At 54.4% G+C, this 23,945-nt stretch overlaps 1 protein-coding gene across 1 annotated transcript; it reads left to right on the plus strand.

The window, feature by feature from the left end:
- The first annotated feature begins 843 nt into the window (after nucleotides 1–843).
- COLGALT1 (collagen beta(1-O)galactosyltransferase 1) lies at nucleotides 844–21,651 on the plus strand. Its single transcript, XM_082652397.1, has 12 exons — nucleotides 844–1,121; nucleotides 2,424–2,534; nucleotides 3,251–3,368; nucleotides 8,547–8,681; nucleotides 9,828–10,032; nucleotides 11,470–11,589; nucleotides 16,488–16,564; nucleotides 16,637–16,743; nucleotides 17,011–17,143; nucleotides 18,641–18,768; nucleotides 19,587–19,793; nucleotides 20,022–21,651. The coding sequence occupies exons 1-12, from the start codon at nucleotides 859–861 to the stop codon at nucleotides 20,287–20,289; spliced, it is 1,872 nt and encodes a 623-aa protein (XP_082508523.1). The 5' UTR covers nucleotides 844–858; the 3' UTR covers nucleotides 20,290–21,651.
- Nucleotides 21,652–23,945: the final 2,294 nt, after the last annotated feature.

Raw genomic sequence — 23,945 nt, forward strand, 5'->3', positions numbered from 1 at the left:
GTCTCTTGCACACACTGAGGACACACGATCTGTCCCCTGAATTTTACTTAACAATATTGAGCCCCCACCCCCACCACTCACGTTAATAAATAGATATCTGAGCATCACAAAAACGATGAATTAGAAAACACATTAGATTACTGGAAAACAGCCCCCTCGTAGCATTTCTTTGGAAACGTCCACCTCCCTCCCGTTCCATCTACACACAAGCCTGCGGGGTCGTTGACTCCATTTTACAGATGGACAAACTTAGGCTCACACAGACGGCCCACTTGGGGACTGGATTTGAAGCCAGGTCTGGGGACGCCAGGGCCCACGCGCTTGGTACTCAACAACCCTTGAGGGCATCCCAGGGAGGTCGAGAACTAGAGTGGTAAAACTCATGTTGCAGCAGAGGAAACTGAGGCTCATATCTTGAGTCCCAAACCAGATCCTGACTATCCAGGTTCGACTCGTGACACAGCCGGTCTTATACAAATGGAAGTTGGATGTCGAATCAGGCTGGGATCCTGGCGAGAGCAGCTGCTCGGTGGCAGGGCAGATTCTGAGGTCTGACGGCTTTATCGCACAGACCCAAGTTCTGAGCGCTCGGCGTCTTGGGGTGGGGGGTCGGGGGAGGCTGGGCTTCCCGGGCAGGCCTGCAGATTGACGTCACTTCGAGCGGGCCGCTGAGGAGGGTAGGAGACACTTTGTGTCTTTAAGGCCGTTTGGAGGCGGGCCCTGACGGCTGACTCCGCCAGGAGCTGTCCTCCCCTTTAAGGCGCGCGGCAGGGGCGGGGGGCGGGGTCCCCACGGCCCCTTTAAGGCGCCGTCCGCGTCCGCCGGCAGAAAAGCGGCTTAAAGGCGACGCGTGGCGCGATGGCGGCGACCCCACGCGCATGGCGGGGGCACGGGCGGCCCCTCCCGGTGCTGCTGCTGCTGCTGCTGTTGGCGCTGCCACCTTTGGAGGGCCCGCCGGGCGCCGCCGCCTACTTCCCAGAGGAGCGCTGGAGCCCCGAGTCGCCGCTGCAGGCGCCGCGCGTTCTCGTCGCGCTGCTGGCGCGCAACGCGGCCCACGCGCTGCCTTCCACGCTGGGCGCGCTCGAGCGGCTGCGGCACCCCCGGGACCGCACAGCTCTGTGGTGAGCGCGGCACCCGCGGCCCCGCATCCGGCCTGCTGTCCCCATCCCGGCGGGTCCACGCCGCGCCCCGCTCGCTGTCCTGGCACCGGGCGGGGCGGGCCAGCCCTACGCGTGCCTTTTGCTTGCTGTCCCCCATCAGGGCAGGCCAACCCCACGCGTGCCTTCCTGCTTGCTTGCCCCCTGGCGCATTAGCACCAGCCGGAACGGCGCTTTGCCTGCTGGCCTCTTTGGGGTGGGGCGGGCCACAGTTCTGCCTTCTGGCCCCCGCATTAGGGCATATCCGGGATCACCCGTGCGCACTGCCCGTGCACACACAGCTTCAAAGGGAAGCCTGAGAACCCGCCCCCACTACCAGTTGGGGCGTTGCAGCGGCCCACATTGCACTTCTACTGACTGAACGTTTTTACGCTCCTGCTGCCGTATTGCTCCCTGAACCCAGCCTGAATCGGACCTCCTGCCTTGTGACTACTGGAGTGGGTGGGTGGGGTAAGGGACGGAAGGCGGAAGGTTGCGGGGAGTGGATTCTTCCTAGAAGCAGAATGGGGCAGGGCCATGAACAAGCCTGACTGGTGACTTACCGCTTCCTACCTCAGTTTCTTCATCTGGAAAATGGGGATACTAATATAATTCTAGTTGGGTTGTCTCTGAAGATGAACAAGTTACTGAGTGTGAAGCCCTTGCGCCTGGCATCAGTGACCAGAGCTGTGGTTATTATTATCATTACTGTTATTATTGTCATCGTTGCTATCCTTGTTGTTGACTAAATAACAGTTCTTTTGGGAGAATAACTCTCAGCTGATGGTCAAACTAGACTTCCAAATATTCCTTTTCCCTCCAGGCCGGATAATCCAAGCACACAGTTGGTGTTTAAGAAATGTTTGTTGAATGAACGAGTGACCACAGCCCACTCCAAAGTGGTATTGCTCACAGGAGAGAATTGAGGAAGGTGGGGCAGGGCTGCATGATATATATATATATATATTTTTTTTTTTTATTAAATCTCACATATTTAGTAGCGAATGTGGTTATAAGATCCTTGATGCCCCATAGTACGAACGTCATCTAATGTGTTTTTCCAAAATTAGCTTGTTTTAGTCCCCTCTGCAGCCCCGTGAAGTGGGCCCTGTCCTCACCCCGTGTGTCACAGATGAGGAAATTGGGGCACGGAGCGCAGAAGTGTCTTGCCCAGGGCTGTGTAGCTGGTGGGAGGCCCAGCCAGGTCGTGGGAGCCCTTGTTGCCTTGCTGCTGCTTGTCCTGCCTTGGTCTCCCTAACTTCACTCACTGGCCTGTTCTGTCTGCAGGGTGGCCACGGACCACAACTCAGACAACACGTCAGCCGTGCTTCGGGAATGGCTGGTGGCCATGAAGAGTTTGTACCACTCTGTGGAGTGGCGGCCGGCAGAGGAGCCGAAGTGAGTGCCAGGCCTTGCCCTGCCCCCTGCCCCCAGCTGGACTTGGCTGTGCCCCTGCTCACACACCCTCCATGACTCCCCGTCACCCTGGGCCAGCCCCCAGCCCCCAGTCCCTGATGCTGTAGCCCAGCTCTGCAGCCTTCAGCGCTGGCTGTGGCTACTCTCACCCCACCTCAGCTTCACCAGTGGGTCATAAGCCTCCCGTTGGACCTTTGCCCCGCCGTTCGCTCCACTTGGAATTCCTTCATTCCTTGGTCTTTGTGGTGGACGCCCACTGCTTTGTTCCCTGTGTCACTCAGCTGCAACATCAGCTCTGCTGCTTAGCGTCCCCATGAGCCCCTGAGTGATGTGGACTTCGGTTCCTTTCACTCTTTCAGGATTTATTTCTGTACCCACCCACTGCCCAGACCAGATTAGGAGTCTGGGAGGTCTTTGGGTCTTCTCTCCTAGTGGCTCCCCTCACCCTCAGGGATGTCTCTGCAAGGCAGTAGAGGCCCTTTCCCCTCCCCTCTGGGCCTTTGCACATGCTGTACCCCCTACTGGGGACACACCTCCGTTCTCCTATTTTCTCCTTGCTTCTTCCCAGCCTTCAGATCCAGCTTACACATCCCCTCTTCCAGGAAGCCCTCTCTGACCACCCCACATTCAGCCAGCTCAAACCTCTCTGGGCTCCAAGAATGCCCTGTGCTTCCCACATCACAGCTGCCTCTCCACAGGTCCTACCCAGACGAGGAGGGCCCCAAACACTGGTCTGACTCACGCTATGAGCACATCATGAAGTTACGCCAGGCAGCCCTGAAATCGGCCCGGGACATGTGGGCCGATTACATCCTGGTGAGTTTCTTGGCCAGCCAACCCATGGGTCCCTAGCCGAAGGTCTGGGGTATCCAAGGGGAGGCAGAGTGGCGGGATTTGGAGACCAGCCTTGACCTCATTTTACAGAGGGGAAACTGAGACTCTGAGAAGGGAAGTGAGTTGTCAGAGGTAACATAGCAGGTTAGTGGAGGAGCTGGGATTTGATCCTCGGCCACCTGGATTCTTAATCATCAGGAACAAGTGGGCTTTTGTGTCCCCAGCCGACCCCTGTAGTTGCACACTTGGGTCATCTCCACTTTTATCAGCATCACCAGTGATGTGAGTTCTCTCTGCAACCACGATGATGACCTCTGGGTCACTCCAAGAAGCAGGAGGATGGGGCGGGGGCTGGGGGATGCTGGCGACACTGAGCTGCTGAGCCCTGACTTTCACTTCCTCCTCCTGGGCCTCTGGGAAGAGGTGGCCGGTTGAGGTTTTGAATGCAATGTTGGGTTACGTGCCCACAGATCACGGGTCTCCTGTGAGCTCCTTCAGCCTGGCTCCTTGACCTGGGCATGGTCCTCTCCCCTGGTGCGATGGGCAGGGCATTGACAGCTGAGCCTGGTTCGCCATGGAGGTTGAATGCAGTGATGCCAGCCTGACAGTGCCCGCGGCGGGTTTCCATCTACGTGCCAAACCTCAAGCTTTGGCCTCTACCTTCTTAATTTATTAATCAGCATATACCTATCGTCCACTCCCTATGCCCTCCTCGTGCCGGGCCCTGGGGACAAAGTGAGGATCACACAGGCTGAGCCCCACCTTCCTAGCGTCCCAGGAAAGGTGGATGTGACCAGAAAACAAACAAAACTGCATGAGGAAATACCAGAAGGCGGCCAGCGCTGTGAAAGGCACTTGATGATATATCAGTGTTCTGGGGCTGCCATGACAAAACACCAACACTGGCGGGCTTAAAACAATAAATAAACACCAACACTGGCGGGCAATAAAACAGTTTATTGTCTTGCAGCTCTGGAGGCCAGCAGTGTAAATCAGGGTGCAGGCAGGGCTGCACTCTAGGGGAGGATCCTTCCTTGCCTCTTCCAGCTTCTGGGGGCTCCAGGTGTTCCTTGGCTTGTGGCTGCATCACTCCAGTCCCTGCTTTTGTGGTCACGTGGTCTCTTCTTATAAGGTCACCAGTCACTGAATCTAGGGCCTACCCTAATCCACTATGAACCCCATCTTTTTTTAAAGTAATTATTGTTTTATTTGTTTATTTATTTTATATTCTTTCCCATTATGGTTTATCACAGGATGTTGAATATAGTTCCCTGTGCTAGACAGTAGGACCTTGTTGTTTATCCATCCTATGCATGATAGCTTACATCTGCTGATCCCACACTCCCAGTCCTTCCCTCCCCCATCCTCCACCGGCTTGGCAACCACAAGTCTGTTCTCTATATATGTGAGTCTGTTTCTGTTTTGTAAATAGGTTCATTTGTGCCGTATTTTAGATTGCACGTATAAGTGATATCATATGGTGTTTGCCTTTCTCTTTCTGACTTACTTCACTTAGTTTGGTAATCTCTACTTGCATCCATGTGGCTGCAAATGGCATTATTTTTCTTTTTTATGGCTGAGTAATATTCCACTGTATATTTATACCACATCTTCTTTATCCATTTATCTATTGATGGACACTTAGGTTGTTTCCATGTCTTGGCTATTGTAAATAGTGCTGCTATGAACATAGGGGTGCATGTATCTTTTTTAATTACAGGTTTGTCTGGGAATATGCCCAGGAGTGGGATTGCTGGGTCATATGGTAATTCTATTTTCAGTTTTCTGAGGAGCCTCCACACTGGTTTCCATAGTGGCTGCACCAATTTGCATCCCCATCAACAGTGTAGGAGGGATGAACTCCATCTTAATTTACATCTTAATTACATCTGCAAAGACCCAATTTCCAAATAAGGTCACGACCACAGGTACCAGGGGTTGGGGGGCCTCCCTTAGGAGGGGGTCTTAGCAGAGATCTAAAGGAGCCAAGGAGCCAGCCTCAGTGGGAGCTGGGGGCCAGTGTCCGAGGCAGAGGGAACAGAGCAGAGAGCAAGCCTGGGGCATTCAAGGACTGGCGAGGAGGCCAGTGTAACCAGAGTGGAGTGATGGCGGGGGTAATGCTGAGGTGGTAGGTGGGGGCCAGACTATTCAGGCCAAGGGAGGGATGTGACTTTTACTTTGAAGGTAATGGGGAGCCATGGACGGTGTGTGAACAGGAGAGGGCTAGGTTCTGATTTCTGATTTCCTGAAGTCCCTGTGGCTGCCGTGGGGCAAGAGGAGGGGGCCAGCAGGAGGCCAGGGTGGGGGCCTGTATGGGGCTGTGGGTTCAGGATGCGTTCTGAGGCCAAGGGGACAGGCCCTGCTGGATGTGTGGGTGCCGGAAGGATCTCACGTCCTGGCCTGAACCTTGTGGGGAGGACGGAGCCATCTCCTGGGAGGAGGAAGGATGGAACAGGCTCCTCCTGGGATCCCTGTGAGTTGGCTTCTCAGACTGTTTTATAGATGGGAAAGTGGAGGCTTGGAGAGGGAAGTGACAGCCTGCTGGGTGGGGTCTCAGAAACAGTGAAGACAGAGGTGGGGCTTGAACCTCCCAGAACCGTCCAGCCCAGGGCCACCTTGTCTGCTTCCCTGGGTTTTGCTTACATTGTTTGACATTGAGTGGTTTTCACTTTTTTCTCTCAGCAAACCCGGGTGGAACTCAAGGCTTTGGTTCAGAACTCAAAGCAGCTTTTGACATACCGTATAGTTTTGCAATCGGGGACTTAAGTAATCCATATTGGAATGTGAAATCATTTGTCTCGTGTTTTTAAATTATTATTAAAATGACCTCTTTTTTTCTCTTTTTACAAACACTGTGGGTCTTACTTGTAAGAAAATATACAAGAAACAACAAGAAGCTTGGAAAGAAAGAAAAAAATCATACCTTGTAGTCGTACCTCCCAGAGAGGCTCGCTCTCTGGCTGTGTGTTTACATTCTGTGTGCTTCCAAAACTAGTTTCCATCGCCCCAAAGGAAACCCTGTGCCCGTGAGCAGTCACTCTGCATCCCCGCCCCCAGCCCCTGGTGACTGCTAATCTGCTGTCTGTTTCTGTGGGTTTGCCTGCTCTGGACATTTCACATAAACAGGATCATACGCCATGTAGCCTTCTGGGTCTGGCTTCACTCAGCCTGATGTTTTCAGGGTTCATCCAGGTTGTAGCGTGTGTCAGCGCTTCACTCTTTCTGGCTGAGTGATATTCCGTTGTATGGATGGACCACGTTTTGTTTATCCATTCATCCGTCAGTGGACGCTTAGGTTGTTTCCACAGCTTGTCTTCTGTGGATAAGGCTACTATAAACATGGTGTGCAGACGTCTGTTCGAGTCCCCGTTTCCAGTTCTCTCAGTCTGTACCTAGGACTGGAATTGCCGTAACTCCATGTTTCACTTTCTGAGGAACTGCCAGACTGTTCTGGTTGTTTTCACTGCATCTTATTCCAAGGTCACCAATTCAAATGTCCACAGGGGTCTGGGCAGGAACATAACAGGACCGCACGGCTTGTCCCAAGGGGCAGCCACCTCCCGTCTCCAGCAGGGGCTTGCCGCGTGGGAATGCCCTTCCCACGTTGCTGGAGAAGGCAGGGATGCTGGGTTTTGCTCTTGTTTGTGGCAAGTGATTCATACGTTCTAAAAATCCTGCATGGGGAGCTTCCCTGGCGGCGCAGTGGTTAAGAATCCACCTGCCAATGCAGGGGACACGGGTTCGAGCCCTGGTCCGGGAAGATCCCACATGCCGCGGAGCAGCTAAGCCCGTGCGCCACAACTGCTGAGCCTGCACTCTAGAGCCTGGGAGCCACAACTACTGAGCCTGCGAGCCACGACTACTGAAGCCCACACTCCTAGAGCCTGTGCTCCACAACAAGAGAAGCCACCGCAGTGAGAAGTCTGTGCACCGCAACGAAGAGTAACCCCCGCTCCCCGCAACTAGAGAAAGCCCGCGCACAGCAACGAAGACCCAACACAGCCAAAAATAAATAAATTAATTTAAAAAAAACACAGAAAAACCCTGCATGGGTAACAGAAAGCATATCTGTGGACCAAATGCATTAAAAAAAAACCCCACCTCCTAATAGTTGTATAATATATCATGCTGGGTGTGTTTTCACATCCCGGTAGACAGGAACGTCCTTACCTAATTGTTTTCTGTGGCTTGATTTTTCAGTTGTCTCGACACATTCTGCAAAGGGACAGCAGGGCAGGGCCAAAGTTTCTGTAGCGGATTCTCCACTGCTAGACTCCTGGGTCGTTCCCAGTTTGTGTGATGAACAACCCTGCCATGAATATTCTGGTGTGGCCTTTCTGGAAGGTGTTGGTGACATAACGGTTTTGGGGGGACAAGCAGGCACCCCCCACCATGATGACCCTGTTCATGGGTTGGTGAGTTTCCTTCCAGGCTGCAGCAAACAAGTTATCATCTTTTTACCCCAACATTCAAGGTGTTAAAAAAAAAAAAGCCTTATGTAAAGATCCTATTTTTAGGAATTTTTTTGTTGGCCCTTCACTTACATAGAAAAAAGTGTGGTCCTCCCAGCCCCGACTGTCCTCCTCACTGACCAGTGCTGCCCATCTTAAAAGTTCCCATAAAAGGAGCCACGTGGGCTTCCTTGGTGGCGCAGTGGTTGAGAGTCCGCCTGCCGATGCAGGGGACACGGGTTCGTGCCCCGGTCCGGGAAGATCCCACATGCCGCGGAGCGGCTGGGCCCGTGAGCCATGGCCGCTGAGCCTGCGCGTCCGGAGCCTGTGCTCCGCAACGGGAGCGGCCACAACAGTGAGAGGCCCGCGTACCGCAAAAAAAAAAAAAAAAAAAAAGGAGCCACGTGATGCACCCACTGTCACTTCCCGTGGCTCGCCAGCACCGTGTGTGGGACCCATTTGTGTCGCTTCGTGCTGTGTGGTCCGTCCCTTCTCTTGCAGTGTCGTGTATTTCATTGTGTGAACGTAACCCTGCTGGTGACTTAGGGCAGAGCTGTCCGTTGAGGAGCAGGTGGCTTCCAGGGCCGCACGTGCTATTCCAGGTGCCCCCCTCCCCAGGGCTCCGGCCTCTGCCCCAGCTGTTCCACGCTGTGGCCTAACCCGGCTCACTCTCGCGGCCCACACTGATGCCATGTCGGGTGTTTTACAGTTTGTGGATGCGGACAACCTGATTCTCAACCCTGACACGCTGACCCTGCTCATCGCTGAGAACAAGACGGTGGTGGCCCCCATGCTGGATTCCCGGGCTGCATACTCCAACTTCTGGTGTGGGATGACCTCCCAGGTCAGGGGGTTACCATGGTAGGGCAGGGGCCTGGGGGAGCTGGGGGCTGGATTTGGAGTCTAACTTAGCCTCACACTGCCTCAGGGTGAGCATTTGATAAACACTATTGTGATAATCCTTAAATAGACATTGAGGGAGGGTCTACGACTGTGTGCCCCCTGCCCCTACACCCATTACTGAGGCAGAAGCACAAATGCAGAGAGAGGAAGTGACTTGCCTGCGCTCACATAGCTATGACATGATGATGCCAGGACAGGACTTCAGGCACAGCTCGATCCAGGTGTTCAAACAATATTCCTCTTCCTCCATCCCTTGCGTGGCTTCATTTTCAAACTCCTGGGGAATGAGCTCAGCAGCATTCAGCCAGAGTCTACTCTGATTGAACCTTGTCCAGTCTCTTCCTACCCCTGAACCAATTACTGAAGTCAGGAAAATGTCAGGCTCTGATTGTCCCACCCAGTGATGAGGGTGGGGTTTTAGGCAAAGCCAGGGAGAGTGAGGGGCCGGTGATGGAGCAGGGCTGTGCCAGGGGAAGGGGGCTAGGTGGCTAGAGCCAGGATGCTGACCCATCCTATCTCCTCCTATCTTTTTGTTTTGAATTGATGTGTAATTCACAAAATATAAAGTTCACCATTTTAAAGTGAATAATTCAGTGGTTTCTATATTTTAAAGTATGTCATAGAAATCTAAATGTCATATGCTAACAATTCCAGTTCCTAAAGGATAGGAGGAAGGGAGAGGACTGTTCCAGAAGCTTTTAAAACTTCTAAAAGATTGCCCCCCCGACTTTCTTGAAGTCCCACTTCTGATGTTTAATTTTAAAATCAAAGGATCTCAAATATCCAGTCCCTTTTTCAGTTTTTTAATTTCCTTTCTCAAATGCTGCTTTTCTGATCAGAAGTATTGAGCTGGGTCTGCAAATGACTGACTGTTTCCCTGGGTTTCTGTGCCATTGCCCAGCAACTGAGGCCCTGGGGTTGGAGACTGACAGGCCCTGCTCAGAGCCCTGTGCTCAGGGAATACCCACCATAGCCACAAACTGGCACCCAATCTTAACTCTCCGGGTGTTCTGTGCCTCCTGTTGTCCTGGGCCTCCAGCCTCACCTTTAGGGACCCCCGTGCAAAACTCTGCCCACCTCCCCACAGGGCTACTACAAGCGCACGCCTGCCTACATCCCCATCCGCAAGCGGGACCGCCGGGGCTGCTTTGCAGTCCCCATGGTGCACTCGACCTTCCTGATTGACCTGAGGAAGGCGGCCTCCAGGAACTTGGCGTTCTACCCTCCCCACCCTGACTATACCTGGTCCTTCGATGACATCATTGTTTTTGCCTTCTCCTGCAAACAGGCAGGTGAGCCCACAGGGGATTTGCCATCATGGGGTGTCTCTCTCTGCTTCTTTGGGACCAGTGCTGAGCCCACAGAAGGTTCACAGAACCAGAACTGCAGGGTGCAGCGATGACTTCAGGTGCAGCTGTATCCAGGTGTTCAGATGATATCCCCAGGACCCGTTCTCTCTCCAGCCCTGGCTTTGCTGGGTGGCTTCACTCCCCAGGTCTTTAAGATCTGCTTATTGAAAGTTATTTCCATCTTGATATTTTCCTGTATTCCCCCAGATATCTGTGGTTGAGCATAATTGTTCCCTAGTTGTATACTTCGGGCAAAAAAAAAAAAAAAGTTTAGAGAGGAAGAGAACATAGCCATATGCTGACCTGTCATTTATTTTTAAACCACGGGTCAGCAAACTGTATGTCCCACGGGCCAGATCTGGCCCACTATCTGTTTTCGTATGGATGCAAGCTAAGAATGTCTTTTGGGTTCCTGGATCCACTTCCTATGTGTGTAGGTTGGAGGTGGGGGCGTATTCCCCACACCGACAAGCAATTCTGGGACCCCAGCAGGGTATCTGAGAATTCAGCTCAATTCCAACTCGGTTCTGGCTCTGTCTACTTGGAGATAGCCTCAGATTCCACAGGTTAAGGGCCCAGTCCCACAAAACTATGTCCCCCACCCTGCTTCAGATGCTGATTGCAAGTCCAGGGTGTCACCTGTGCTTCTGACCAAATGGCCAGAAACCAAAGGTTTCCGCGACTCCTTCCTTGGGTTCTGCTAATTTGCAAGAGCGGCTCACAGAACTCGGGAAACCTGTTTACTCACTAGGTTACTGTTTATTATAAAAGGATATAACTGGGGAACAACCCGGAGGAAGAGACGCACGGGGCAAGGTTTGGGGGAAGGGGCGCAGAGCTTCCACGCCCTCTCTGGGCACGGTCCAAAGGCAGACTTGAGTTGTTGAGACAGAACTGTTTGGCCCACAGACCTAAATACTTACTGTCTGGCCCTTCAATGAAAATCGTTTTCGTTGGGTTTATCACTTTAGAAAAAGATACATACTCATTATAAAATTTGAAACCATTCAGAAAAGGACTAACAGAGATAATGTAACTCATGGTTTGTCCAGCTGATCTCATCTTTGTGCATAAATGTGCATCTTTCTGTTCACCCGCGGTTTTGTGGTTTGCTTTGTCATGGAATCCTGCAGGCACTGAGTCAGTACTGGTGCGAGGCGCTCGTTAACAGTTCTGGAGTTTTTTGGCACTGCGAACCCCTGTTCTGGCTCCAATTCCCAGATGGAGTGCCAAGGGGTTCTCTGCCGGTTGCTGGGAACAGCTGGACCCATGTACGCCCTGGCCCCGTGCTGGGCTGTGAGGCTTATGCTCTGTTCAGAGGTTGCCTCCACTGCCTTACTGCTCTGTTTTCAATTTTGATTGTTGTTTCCTTGGCCCCAGAGGTCCAGATGTACGTCTGCAACAAGGAGGTGTATGGCTTTCTGCCGGTGCCACTGCGGGCACACAGCACCCTCCAGGATGAGGCCGAGAGCTTCATGCACGTGCAGCTGGAGGTCATGGGTGAGTCTGCCTGCGCCAACCTGGGAGGGCTGAGTCGCCTCCCTCTCGCTGCCATCTTCCATCTGTGAACACTGACTGAGTGTCTGCTGGGCGCCAGTCTCTTTGCCGGGCACTGGGAACCCAGCATGAACAGGTGGACGGTTGTCCCCCCTCTCACAGGGTGCTGGCTTGCAAGCAGCTGTGCATGGCGTGCTCGGGGAAATGAGGGTGGGCTTTCTGGCGGAGGTGGCATTAAGATGCAGGGTAAGTAGGAGTTAGCCGATAAGAGGATTGCAGCCGGAGGGAGCAGCACACGCAGAGGCCGGGAGGCTGGAGGGGTTGTGAGCTCAGGAAACAGGTGAGGTCGGCGGGACAGAAGTGGGGCTGGTGAGCTGGGCAGGGCTGGCAGGCAGGGCCAGGGCGGGGGCCTCAGACATTCAGCTGAGGAGCGGGCCTTTTCCCCCGGGGCAGTCAGGAGCCATGGAGGGTGTAGGAGCAGTGAGGGCAGCAGGTTTCACGGATGACCCTGCCTGTGCGTGGCAGCATCTAGGACACAGCCATTTCGGGCCATTTTGTCACTCATGTCCCTGCCAACGTCCAGACCCACTATTGTTTGTTTAATATCTGTCTTAACGGACACTTTTTTTTTTTTTTTAACTTGAATACATTTTAAAAAGGAGACTACATATTTTTACCGTGGTTGCAAACTCACGTCTCTCTATCACGTATACAAATAAATCCGTAGACTATTAAAGCAGCAGCTGTCCCTCAGGTGAGGTGGGCTGAACGTCTGGGGCCGAGCTGCCATTGATGCTGCTTGAGGAGGGGATTCTGCCCCGGCTGAGGGTCTCTGAAGCAACCGGACAGTGGTACGGCGTCCTCTTCCATGGGGGCCTTGCCCTGTGCTGACCACATCCCTGTGAAGGCCTGTGAATCAGCATGGCTGTACCTCCCACTGCACAGATGGAGAGGGCCTTGGAGGGCCAGGCCCCTGCCCTGAGTTTCAGTCCGTGCTGCCCCCCCCCGCCCCCCACCGCCCGGCTCTGATCCGTTTCTGGCTGTGGCTCCCCCTTGTGGCTGAAGGTGGAATGACACCCAGCCTTTGTTTTGTGGGGGCTTTGGGGTCTTTTGAGGTGACACCTGGAGGCTGCAAGGTCATCAGGGTGAAGACCCCCGCAACCCCCAAGTGTCTGTCCCATGTAGTTGCCCACGCTCAGCCTGGCAAACCCACCGGGCTGTAGTCTTAAGAAGTGGGTCTCTGCCTCTTGCCAACTCCTGTGGGCGAGCGGACCCCGAGAAGCTTCTCCAGGCTGCCATAGTTTTCCTAGTTTAACTTTTCACATATATTTCCGTCGTTGTTTTTGGCCAGAAGACTGTTTACGCTGCCGTTATAAACGGAAGGCACAACAGAAGCGTGAATATTTTCCTGTTTCTCAAGCACCAGAGCAAATCACACAGAACAGACGGAAGGAGCGTCTGGGGGTCTCAGATATTTGTGCAGATCCTTCCTTACAGTTCTAGTGAAAACCACCTTTTTCTCCACCTCTGTGTGGGTACCTGTCCCCGGGCTGTGCATGTGATTTCTCATGTGTTCAAAAATCTTTCGGGACTTCCCTGGCGGTCCAGTGGTTAAGACTCTGCGCTTCCACTTCAGGGGGCACCGGTTTGATCCCTAGTCAGGAAACTGAGATCCCGCAAGCCATGTGGTATGGCCCAAAGAAGAAAAACATCTTTCTTACAACGAAGTTTCAGGCTTACAGAAAAGCTCAGAGTGCTGCCCTCTGTGTGTGGGGAATCCAGCAACTTCCTACCCTACCTGCTCATGGACTATGGGGTGTCTTTCCCAGCTGGCCCCGTAAACTTGGCTCAGTGTAAATCCTGTTCTTTGAGTTTTAGCATACACAGCAGTGACAGGTCATATGTGGGCAGCGTGATGATTGTTTTTATTTTATTTTTTAATTTTTTTATTAAAATTTTTTTCAATGTTATCATGTTTTTATTGATCAATCTGTGCCCAATTAAAAAATAAACAACCAAAAAATACCCTTATCTAAAAGCAAACAACTCAGAGACAGGCAGATGCAAGAAGTGCATAGGGCAAGGTATGTGGAAAACGGTGAGGAAGCCCGCATTCCCTCTCAGAGCTCGCCGTTCTCTGTTTTTAATATCCTTGTCACCAGACACGGGCCAGGCTCTGGCCCTCCCCGGGGTCGCCCACTGTTGTGATTCCACCAGCTGACGGGTTTTTTTCCCTTTCTGTGCTTCACATCAGTCAAGCTGCGCAAGTGCGGTGTCTCCTGCCCAGTGTCCGCGTCTGTGCTGTCACCGGCTGCTGCGTGTGGCTGTGCTCGTTCTCTCGTCTTGCTGCGTAGTATTCCATTTAGATGTTCAGCCACAGATTTATTCACTCTTGGCTGTGTCATGTGTCACTTTACCAGTCTTCTCCTGAGCGGCATGGGGGGCATTTCCCATTTTTCCCAACATTGCAATGTGCGAGAGAGTTCTAGACATGCATCAGTGGGTGCAAAGTTAGGGAATATCCACAAGGTTGCCCTCACTTCTTACACCAGTTGCAAAATCTGGGGTCCCCAGGACCATGTTCAGGTTTGATAATTCACGAGAGGGACTCAGGACTCACTGGAAGCTGTTATACTCACAGTTACACTTTCTTACAGCCAAAGGACACAAATTAAAATCAGCAAAGGGAAAGGGTGACGGGGCAGCATCCAGGAGCGTTCCAAGCACAGAGATCCCTCTTGTCCCTGTCCCTTCCCGTGGAGTCATATGGACAGGGCTTGCTTCTCCTAGAACTAGTATGTGAAAACGTGCATGGTGTACTGCCAACCAGGGATGCTTCCCAAGGCTCCATGTCCAGGGTTTTTACTGGGGCTCCTACACACAGATACAGATGATTGCCACATGGCTAACCTCCATCTCCAGGCCCTGCAGAAACTGAGCCAATACCAAGTAGCCCAAGACCTCCACCCTGAATCAGACTGTTGGCGTACATACCCGGTATGGCCCCAGCCCTGAGATGAACAAAGACATTTCCAAGGGCTCCAGCCTCCCAGGATCTGGGAGCAAAGGCCAGACCTCTCTGTGGTCAAGTTTAATTCTTCACCCTATGATGGGTCTAAGGGGTGTTATTTTTTTTATTTTTTATTTTTTATGGTACACGGGCCTCTCACTGTTGTGGCCCCTCCCGTTGCGGAGCACAGGCTCCGGACGCGCAGGCCCAGCGGCCATGGCTCACGGGCCCAGCCGCTCCGCGGCATTTGGGATCCTCCCGGACCGGGACATGAACCCGTGTCCCCTGCATCGGCAGGCGGACTCTCAACCACTGCGCCACCAGGGAAGCCCATGTTACATTTTTTGACGTGGCTCTCTGGAAAGTCTGCATTGTGTTGCTCCTTCTGGACCTAATATGCTCCATTTTCCCAGAACTGATAAGAAAGAATGAAAAGATACCCCCACTTCCCATCAGCAGGTCCTTTCACCATCCACACCCAAGCGGGCAGGCAGAGGCTGAGAAAGAGAGGGAAAGGGCACCTGGGATTTGAATTTGAGTCTTCAGATCCCAAAGCCTTGCCCTTGGGTCCTAGGCTCCCCTGAGGAGGACAGGGGGTGGCAGGGAGCTGTGACGGGCCCTGGATAGGAAGAAACCCCAGGGCACAGTGTCCCTGGAGGAGGCCCAGGCTGCGAGGTGGGAGGTGCCAGGTTGACCCTGGGCCTCGCCCAGGCTTCTCCCAGACAGAGGGGCCTGTGTCTGTCCTTTGAGCTCACACAGGGCCTTTGTTCTTGGGGAGGCGGATGCCACACTCGCCTTTTCTGGGCCAGCCTGGTAGATGACCAGGAGCCTCACCAGGCTCACAGTCCCCTTGGATCTGATCCTTCTGTGGGAAACCGTCAGGGATGTACCAAGACAGGGCCCCGGGGATATGGTCTGAGCACTGCTCACAGCAGCTAAAAGGGGAACGATCGCGAACACCCTGAAATTCTTGGCATACCTGGGCTCGTAGCTGTGTCACTCCAGTCACATGGCCATCTTCTCCCTGTATGTCTTCACACCGTCTACCTTCTGTGTGTATCTCTGTATCTGAATTTCCCATTTTTATAAGGACCCCAGTCAAACTGCTTAGGACCCACGCTAATGACCTCATTAAAGATCCTATTTTCTAAATAAGGTCACATTCTGAGGTACCAGAGTGTCAAGATGCCAAAGTATCTTTTTGGGGAGGATACAGTTTAACCCAAAACAATGTGTGTGATTTCGTGGCAACTTATCATGACATAAACCTCTGAGAGACTTATTAGCCCATTTTATAGATGAGGAAAGTCATTCCTTTGTTCAGTTTATGAGTTTGTGCCGAGCTCTGTGTGCTGGGCGTAGGGAGCCAGTGTGAGTGGACGGACCTGGTATCCGTCTGGCAGAGCTCATGGGAGATAATCAGGGAGCCGGGGAGGTAGGACAGCAGAATGAGGCTTTGACGGAAGCCCAGGCGCTGTGGGGACCCCCAAAGAGGTACCTGACAGCCTGGGGAGGTCAGGAGACTCCTCTGCTGCCACCCACCCACCCCCCGCCCCGTCCCAGAAGGCCTCTTAGCTGATAACTCAGGGGGAGGAGGGGAGGAAGGAAGGGTATTTCAGTAGAGGCCCAGCGTGTGCACAGGTCCAGAGGAATGGGGGATGGGTAAGTTTGGAGCAGTGCCAACAGCCAGAGTGGGTAGGAGGCGGAGGAGAGAGACTAGCACTGATGTTGTGAGCGGAGCTGTGTTGGACAGGGTTTCCAGCACCAAGCTGAGGAGCTCGGGATGACAGGGAGCCCCGCAGAGGGTGGGGAGGGGGCGTTGGAAAGAGGCTGGACACCCCCCGACTTCCCAATGACCCCCGTGACCCCTCGGCTTCTCTCTGCCGCCCAGTGAAGCACCCATCCGCGGAGCCCTCGCGGTTCATCTCGGTGCCCACCAAGACGCCAGACAAGATGGGCTTTGACGAGGTAGGCTGGGCCTTCCCTCAGGGGTGGGGCGGGGGCCGACCTGGAGGGTCCAACCAAAGCTCTGGGCCACAGGTCTTCATGATCAACCTGAAGCGGCGGCAGGACCGACGGGAACGTATGCTGCGCGCGCTGCAGGAGCAGGAGATCGAGTGCCGGCTGGTGGAGGCTGTGGACGGCAAGTGAGTCCCACCCCGGTGGGGGAGGGGCGGCTCCACGTGTGGGTATGTGGACCTGGTGGGTGGCGGCTGTGGAGCGGATGTGAGTCTGGCCCCGCGCGGGGTGCCGGCAGGTCTGCGCACATAGTGTAGACCACGCCCTGGCAACCCACATTGGGTCCAAGAGGGGCGTGCAGGTTGGGGGGCGGGGTGGCAAGGGGGAATGTCGCTAATGGTGGAATTGTGGGCAGAGAGAGTCTTCCACTGACCCCCTCCTGTCCCCCCTTGCAGAGCCATGAACACTAGCCAGGTAGAGGCACTGGGCATCCAGATGCTGCCCGGCTACCGGGATCCTTACCACGGGCGGCCCCTCACCAAGGGTGAACTGGGCTGCTTCCTCAGCCACTATAACATCTGGAAAGAGGTGGGTCCCGCAGCGGGGCAGGCCCCTCTTCAGCCTTCTTTATAGCTCAAGAAGGGAATCACCTGCATCCCAGACAGTCCTCTCTCTTTAGTGAATGTGTCACCTGAACCCTGGGTGGGTGAGCTGCTGTCCTTCTCCTGTGCAGACGTGGAGCCTGAGTCCGAGGAGGGTTAAGCCTGACTCTAGAAACAGGTAGGGTCTGAGGCCCAGGACCTCCAGGAGAAACCTCTTCATGTGCACCCACTGTCAAATATCTAGAGCCCAGGCACCGTGCTCATAGCTTACTAGTAGGAGTAATAGCCATGGCGACGATCACTAATGCAGACCCCACACGTTGGTACCCCGTTAGCCCCAGAGGCTCATCACATACCCTTGGAAGGGAAGGTTATGATGGGCGAGGATGCCAGGCACGGACTGGAACCTGGGACCAGCAGGCGTGAGGCCAGATGGGGCATTTGGTGTTTGAGGCGACAGGTGCTCAGCCAGGTTGCCCTCCTTTTCTGATATTCATCATGGAGGTCATGGGGCAGGGATTGCGGTGTCCAGGTAGCTGTAGAGCCAGAGGGAATCCAGGTTCAAGTCCAGCCCTGCCTCTCAGAGGGGTGAGCTCTGTGAGCAAGGAAGGCATTTCCCAATCTGAGCCTCAGATTCCCCAGATGATGGAGTCACAACTTCAGGGGCAGTTGTGAAGATTCGCTAGTTCATTCATTCTGGGAACATTTGTCAAGGACCTACTGTGTGCCCAGCCTGATGCTGGTGCTGGGGACACGGCAGCCACCAAGATAGACCCAGCCCCCTTCAGGGTGCTCACAGCCCTGGGAGGTGGGGAGACTGATGAGAATCCACAAAGAAATGAATGGCAATGAAATAAGTGAGAGGCAACTACAGGAGAGGCCCAGGGTTATGAATTATCCTCAACTGGCAGCTTTGGGTGATAGTCAGGGAGGACCTCTTGAGTAGGTGACAGGTGAGCTAAGGCCAGAAGGGTGAGAGGGAACCTACCTGCTGCTGTGTGGGGGAAGGGTGCTCTGTGTCAAAGGCACAGCGTACGCCCAGGCCCTGGGTTGGGAAGGAGCAGCCAGGCTGAGGTGAGGCTGTGGATTCTGCTGCCAAGTTGTGAGGAGGAAGTTTGGGCCAGGAGGTAGATCCAAATTGGTGGTGGTGGGCTTCCCTGGTGGCGCAGTGGTTGAGAGTCCGCCTGCCGATGCAGGGGACACGGGTTCGTGCCCCGGTCCGGGAAGATCCCACATGCCATGGAGCGGCTGGGCCCGTGAGCCATGGCCGCTGAGCCTGCGCGTCCGGAGCCTGTGCTCCGCAACGGGAGAGGCCACGTACCGCAAAAAAAACAAACAAACAACAATTGGTGGTGGTGGTGTGTGTGTGTGCGGGGGGTAGTTTGCTTTTCTCCTGATGCCCCAGAGCTTTTAAGCAGAACTGGCTTCGGGGTCAGGCCTGGCTTTGATCTCTCCAAGATCTCAGCAGGGCCTCCTCCCTCAGGTTGTGGACCGCAGGCTGCAGAAATCACTCGTGTTCGAGGACGACCTGCGCTTCGAGATCTTCTTCAAGAGGCGCCTAATGAACCTTATGCAGGATGTGGAGCGGGAGGGTCTGGACTGGGACCTCATGTGAGTGGAGCCTGGGAGGGGCCAGAGCTCAAAGGTGTGGCCCAGAGCCTCTAGGTCAGAGGGCCTTTGCAGGTTAATATGTTGGGCCAACTTTTGGGAGCTTGGCAGGAGGACTTGTTCTTGACCCAGAAGTCTAGGGACCTGGTGGAAGCCTGCCAGCTCGTCCAGGGGTTGGAGACTTGACTGGAGCCTGTGGGGTAGAGAATAAGGCTAAGGTTTGACCCGGAAGACTGGGGACGTGGCTAAAGAACTTGGAGTGTGGCCTGCGGTGGGTTTGATCCGAGCCTGGGGGCTTGGCTGCGTGGGCCACGCCCACGGGAGCCTGGGTCTCAGAGCAGTGCTAGGTAGAGTACGGCCAGCCTATTTCTGGAACTGTCCCTTGGAGTCTCATGTAGGTGGGTTGGTTCATCCTCGCCACCCCACCCCTGCCCCTAGCGCCACGTGCGGGGCCCTGACCTGGGGTCTGGGCCTGAGACTCAGGACCGTGCTGTCGATAGGAGCATAGCTTCTCCCCTTCACTCCTGCCCGCCTGCCTCACAGCCCTCTGAACCCAGAGCAGCTCCCCTCTCAGCTCCGCTCTCCTTCCCGTGGCACAGCCTCCCCAGCTCCAAATCCTCCCTCGTGCCCTCAGAGAAAGCCCACTGCCCTCCCTGTGGCCCCAGGCCCCTGTGGGCTGCTCTCACCCCAGTGCAGTCACGCCGGCCTCCTCATCGCTCCCCACCCCCCAGGGCCTGACAGGGGCTCCGGGGCTCTCTGCGTCAGCATTCTTGCGTGGGCAGGCGGGAGGAAGGTGACTGGGCCCCCGTTCTGCACCCCAGCTACGTGGGCCGGAAGCGGATGCAGGTGGAGCACCCCGAAAAGGCTGTGCCCCGCGTGAGGAACCTGGTGGAGGCCGACTACTCGTACTGGACGCTGGCCTACGTGATCTCCCTGCAAGGCGCCCGCAAGCTGCTGGCTGCCCGGCCACTCTCCAAGATGCTGCCCGTGGACGAGTTCTTGCCGGTCATGTTCGACAAGCACCCAGTGTGAGAGGGGGTGGCGGTGGGCAGGCGGGCTGGGGTCTCGCTGTGGAGCTGGCCTGGGTGGGGGCGTGAGGCTCGTGGATCCCAGGGAGGTGGCTTTTCTTCTGCCTGCTTCTTCCTCCATCTGGTCCCTCGCCATCGCCCTCCCCCCACCCCTGCCACCCACTTCTGTCTCCATTCGCCTCTTACCCCCCAACCCACCGCGGCCCCCGTGCCCCTCCTCCCCTGCAGGTCTGAATACAAGGCCCACTTCTCCCCTCGGGACCTGCGCGCCTTCTCCGTGGAGCCCCTGCTCGTCTACCCCACACACTACACAGGGGACGACGGGTACGTGAGCGACACGGAGACCTCGGTCGTGTGGAACAACGAGCACGTCAAGACCGACTGGGACCGGGCCAAATCCCAGAAGATGCGCGAGCAGCAGGCCCTGAGCCGCGAGGCCAAGAACTCTGACGTGCTGCAGTCCCCCCTGGACAGCGCTGCCCGGGATGAGCTCTGAGAGCTCTGAGGGGCGGTGGCCACGAATCCAAAGCAGCCTGTCGCTGGCCCGGCCCCCGCACGCCCGCCGGGGACGACCCCTGGCAGGCCAAGGAGGGCTCCCCACACAGGGCGGCGTCCAGCCAGCCCATGCTCAGCAGTCACGTGCACGCAGGCAGCATTAACGGAGGTGCCTACTGTATGCCAGGAACAGGTGGATCGGGTGGTAGCAGTTCGTGCGCCCAGCACTTTAAGCGATTACTGGGTACCAGGTTCCTGTGTTCTGGCAGTGAATGAGGCATGATTATTCCCTCCCTCGGTGATGGGTCCAGTCGTCAAGCGTTATTGATCCCCCATCAAGAAGCAGGCGCAGGTGATACACATTCACTGTTTGAATTCCTTCGAGTATTTATTGAGTGCCTACTGTATGCGGGGCACCATTCCAGGCTCTGGGACTAGTGAGGTAAACTTTCATGTATTCAGACACGTACTCTGTGTCTGGTACTTGCGACACAAAAGTCCTTACTGACTCGGTGCATTTGCTGAGTGCCTGCTGTGTGCGGGGAGCTGAGCTTTGTGTTAGGGCTGAAGATAAACAAGGTGCTTTTCACTCCTAAGTGGTTTCTTCCCCACACATCCAGAGAGCATCTCCTGTGTGCTGGGCCCTGGTGATACAAAATAGGATGACAGCTGTTCAGTCAGCTTCTGATCACCAACAGAGATGAAGGAGTCCTTTCGTTTCTTCATGCAGCAGGCATTTATTGAGTGCTGGCTGTGTGCCTGACCTCGTGGACTCCCAGTGGGGTTGACTGAGTTTGATTCCTCATTTCCCCTCGCCCCCCCCCGTCGCCCGAGCCGTGTGCAGATAACATCCCCTGTCCACCGCCCAGGAGAGGGGCTGGCTCTTCCCTTGCCAGGGGCAGCCATGGGTTCCAGCAGCCTCATGTCCTCATGCAAGGCCCCCCTGCTAGACCCGGCCCCCCTGCTAGACCCGGCCCCCCTGCTAGACCCGGCCCCCCTGGAGGGGGTGAGGGGTGAAGCTGGGGGCGGGGTCTCCCATTCCCCCTCCTGGTCTCAGTTGTTTGACCTCCCTGCCCTGCACGTCAGGTGTGGTCTCTGCCTGCTCGGTGGGGTTCCTCTGTCCAAGCCTTTGGTGGGATCATGCGTCTGGGGCCTCGCGTGGGCTCCGCTGCACTGGGGCGCTACCCACGGCCTGGGCAGAACGTCCCCCGGCACAGGCTGGAGGACTCGCTGTGTCTTCAGCCTGAAACGAATGTCAGAGCCCACAAGTAGTGCCTCATTCTCTGAGGGATAACTAACTGCTGTCCGGGTCGGGTCCCGGATAACTTGCTTATTTTTTTATTAAATGTTGCTGGTTGGTTTTCACATACATCTGTGTTCCCTTCTTGGCCCAATGCTCTGCTCACAACCTATGTACCACCCACATTCCCCACCCCTCCGCTTCAGGCCAAGATGTGGGAGGAAACCAGGTGCGGCGGGGGGAGTGAGACCCCGGGATTCCAGTGTGCCCCATAAAACTTCCCCAAAATAGCCCGGGGACGACAGATGGTCAACCTCACTCTATCCTGCGGGGTCAAATAACAGAATGAAGAGCGGGGCTGTCATAGTTTGGAGTCTCCAGAAAACAGACCCCAAGATGAGGATTTGAATTATCCGAGAGGTGACCCCAGGAAACCCTGATGGCAGTGGGGACGTGAGGCAGAGGGAAGGAGCCCTCCAGGGGGTGCCAGTGAGCAATTGACTCGGCGGGGTGGGGGCAGCATAGAGCGTGCACCTCAGAGTGGTCCCACCCCAGGGGCGAGGGAGGTGGGGCATTTATCCACCCTCAACAGCATTTGAATTTTCTGGATCAAATAAGGGTTCTCAAGATTCTCAAGCCCTTTTAGGGTATGCAGGCATATACCCTAGGCTCTTACAAAATAACAGATGGTGTGTGATCCTTGGGGAAACATGAGAACATACAGCTAAGCAAACCAAAAAAAGCAAAATTAAATCACGCGTCCTGAGAGACAACAACTCCTAACTTTTTAGTGACAAACCTTTCAGTCTTACCCATTTGCCTGGTACAAATATATACATGTTTTGAAAAAGAGGATTCGTGTTACATAAACTCTGTTACAACCTGCTTTTTTCTTTTTCTCCCACACAACACATTTTAATTTCATAAACACGGGATCAAATTGTACCCGGATTTCTTTCAGCAATTTTCTTTTTCAATTTAACAACATATTGTAGACATTCTAATCAGCGCAGATGTCTACCAGCTCTTTTTGGATTGTTACATACACTAAAATAGGCTGTGATCAGGATGGACCAGCATTTATTCAATCATCCTGATGGAAGAATATCACAGCCTGGCAATGAGCAGTATTATAAAATCCGTCTTTCCTCCTGGAGTTTTTATTTCAGTTGGGTAAGTTGATATAGGTGGGATTGCTGGGTTAACAAAAAAGCGCCCTTGAAGTTTCAGTAGAGGCTGCCATGTTTTCTCTTCTTGTTAAATCTTAGTTATTCATCATGTATCCGCGAGGGTGGATGATCCCAGTTCATTAGCCAGTCCCCTCTCGTAGAACACTGGAGTCGTTTCTCATGTGTTACCGTTACATGCCATGTTTCCAAATCTTATTTTAACCTGGTGGATCTCAATTTGGTGGGGGGGGGGGGGCGCGGATTTTGTCCCTCAGGGACATTTGGCGATGTCTGGAGACGTTTCTGGTTGTCATGACTGCGGTGGGTGCTCCTGCCATCTAGTGGACAGAAATTAAATTCCCTGAGTGCACAGGGGGGACCCATAACAAAGAATGATCCGGCCCCAAAAGTCCACAGTCCCTACACCCAATTCCATTCAGCCCTTTGGGGACAGAAGTCTCTAGAAGAGTCTTCTTCGTGGCACGAGTGAAATTTCCTTTGCTATGAAATGTCTCTGATTCAAACGTAGATTCTCAGACTCTGCCTCCAGACTGAAGGGGTCAGAAGCTTGGAGGTGGTGCCTGGGAACCTGAGTTTTCTTTCGATGCCCCCATCCAGTTACCTAACTCTGATCTCCCCTTTGCTCTCTGCACATCCGGGAGAACCGCATCCTTCCTTCCAGAACATTCCTACAGGAATGGCTCCACAGAACTGGCTCACCGGGGGAACTGAGGCACCCCACGCTCACAGAAGGTAGAGAGTCGGGAGGTCCTTGAAACCTCCAACTTGGGGCACACACCCTGTCTCTGTGATTCAGGAATACGATGCTACCTTTGCCTCCATCACAACTGCTTTGCAGCGCCCTCCAAGCTTGTCACTGGACAAGGGAATTTGGATTCCAAAATATCAGATGCTTCCATGCCCTGCTTCCGGCAGAGGGAAGAGGAAGCGAAACCAAGACAGCTCCGGTTTCTTCTGCCTCCAAACCGCCCCCAGGTCACCTCTGGCCGGTGGACCGGAGCACAGGCACAGCTGCAGGGACTTCTTCCAGCGTGGTTGCGGCTTTGCAGCTTCTGCCCAGAAAGGGGTTGGGTGGGAGTGGGTGCCGATATCAACCCACCACTCCCCCTCGTTTATGACTGTACGTTGTGGTGATGGTAAGAATGATTGTGTAATTGCAGGCTGCGTAATCATAGCAACCATTCCATGTAATTGCAGGGTTAGGAGCAGAATAATGATAATGCAATA

This window comes from Grampus griseus, assembly GCF_964374135.1.
Source record: "Grampus griseus genome assembly, chromosome: 3".
Taxonomy (NCBI): domain Eukaryota; kingdom Metazoa; phylum Chordata; class Mammalia; order Artiodactyla; family Delphinidae; genus Grampus; species Grampus griseus.